The sequence below is a fragment of the Mus caroli genome, chromosome 11 (assembly GCF_900094665.2).
Source record: "Mus caroli chromosome 11, CAROLI_EIJ_v1.1, whole genome shotgun sequence".
Lineage (NCBI taxonomy): Eukaryota > Metazoa > Chordata > Mammalia > Rodentia > Muridae > Mus > Mus caroli.
Genome location: NC_034580.1, coordinates 53,106,450 through 53,108,191, shown reverse-complemented (window position 1 = coordinate 53,108,191; position 1,742 = coordinate 53,106,450). Strand labels below are relative to the sequence as shown.

The 1,742-nt window shown below is 41.3% G+C and overlaps 1 protein-coding gene across 1 annotated transcript in view; it reads right to left on the bottom strand.

The window, feature by feature from the left end:
• LOC110304492 (L-amino-acid oxidase-like) overlaps nucleotides 1–1,610 on the bottom strand; it is a 22,189-nt gene extending 20,579 nt beyond the window's left edge. The window contains exon 1 of the mRNA XM_021175916.1: nucleotides 1,581–1,610. Within this exon, the coding sequence (XP_021031575.1) occupies nucleotides 1,581–1,610 (30 nt within the window). The remainder of the gene's footprint in view (nucleotides 1–1,580) is intronic.
• Nucleotides 1,611–1,742: the final 132 nt, after the last annotated feature.

Below are 1,742 nucleotides of genomic sequence, written 5' to 3'. Positions count from 1 at the left end.
CAGAGTGAGTTCCAGGACAGTCAGGGCTACACAGAGAAACCCTGTCTCAAAAAACCAAAAAAAAAAAAGTATTATTTTTTATTTATTGTTTCAAAGTTTCATAGATCTATACAACTTTTATCACTGTGCCTTCCAGTGCCTCTACCTGGCACTTCCTGGTGATCCCACTGCATCTCCCACCCACCTGCAGCTCTACCCTTTGTTGTTGTTATTAATGAGGTCCTGAATCCATGACTGCAGCCTACAAGTACATAGATGTGTGCCCTAGGCATGAACAATGTACCGGTACCCACATCCCTAAAGGGGCATGACTTTTCCTCCCTCAGCACCATCAACTGCCAAAAGTTCCTCCACCAGGGAGCCACCCCAATGTTGACTCTGATCATGTGCCGGTCTTCTGCTGGCAACTCCCCCCACTGTGAGGTGTCACACTCAGAACTCCACACTCACCAGCTCTTGTACTCTTCCTACCTCCTCTTCCTCGATGTTCCCTGAGCCTTGGGTGGAGAGAGGCAAATTCAGATGATCCATCCACAGCTAAGCACTCAGTTACTTATACTTTGACCAACATGAGTCTCTGCACTGTTAACTAGCTAGCCACTGTAGAACGGAACTTCTCTGACCAAAGTTGAGAACACCACAAATCTATAAAGATTTAGAAGCAAGTTCAAAGGCATGACTACTTACAGTGACAAGGGTGGGTTTTCCATTGTGGCCTGTGAGTCTGTGATGTCCCCAGTCATGGACTTTGGACCAGTACCAGGCATGAAATTCCTCCAGTTGAGCAGGTCTCACGGCCAACTAGAAGGCAATTAGTTAACCCCACGATGGTTGTGACACTATTAGACCAGATGGAACCACTTGCCAGTCAGCTCAGCATAATACAATAATTTTTTAACAAATAAAATTTATTTTGTGTACTTAAGGTTCATGCATAATGTTCTAAGGTATGTACACATGGTAAAATTCCACATCTGTTATCCCACATAGGTTATACTCTGTGTGATGTGTGATACGACCAATTAAATCTACTCAACAAAACCAAAATCCCTATTACAATGTAATGAACTTGGTCACATACTGTATGCTATGTTCATCCTGTCTACCATTCATGGCATATCATTATATCACTTTTAATCTACATCTTCTTATCTCCTCTCCCTTACCCTTGCCCCAACCAAAATAACCACTGTTCCATTTTCTGTCAATGTGTATTTGAGTGTTTTCAGGTTTTAAAATACAAGTGAGCTCAGGCAATATTCTCCTTTTGGGTTTAATAGTCCATTAAGCACAAGTACCTACACACACACCACATATATATCATCTACATGAATATATACATATGTATGAATATATATGCATGGGTATATGTCATGTGCAAATATACATATATATGGATATAGCTGGTATATTTTCTTTATCCATTAATCTATTGATTGAGGTTTGTTTCCATACTACAGTTATTAATCTGCAATGAATATTTATAGCAGATTTCTTTAAAAAGTGGTAATTTCAAGCTGAGAGTGGTGGTGCATGCCTTTAAACCCAGCACTCAGGAGACAGAAGAAGGTGGATCCAACCTGTTCTACATAGCGTTCCAGAACAGCCATGGCTATGTCGAGAAACCTGTGTTTCCAGGACATCCAAGGCTATGTAGAGAACCCCTGTCAAAAGAAAAAAAGAAAGAAAGGGAGAGAGAGAGAGAGAGAGAGAGAGAGAGAGAGAGAGAGAGAGGGAGAGGA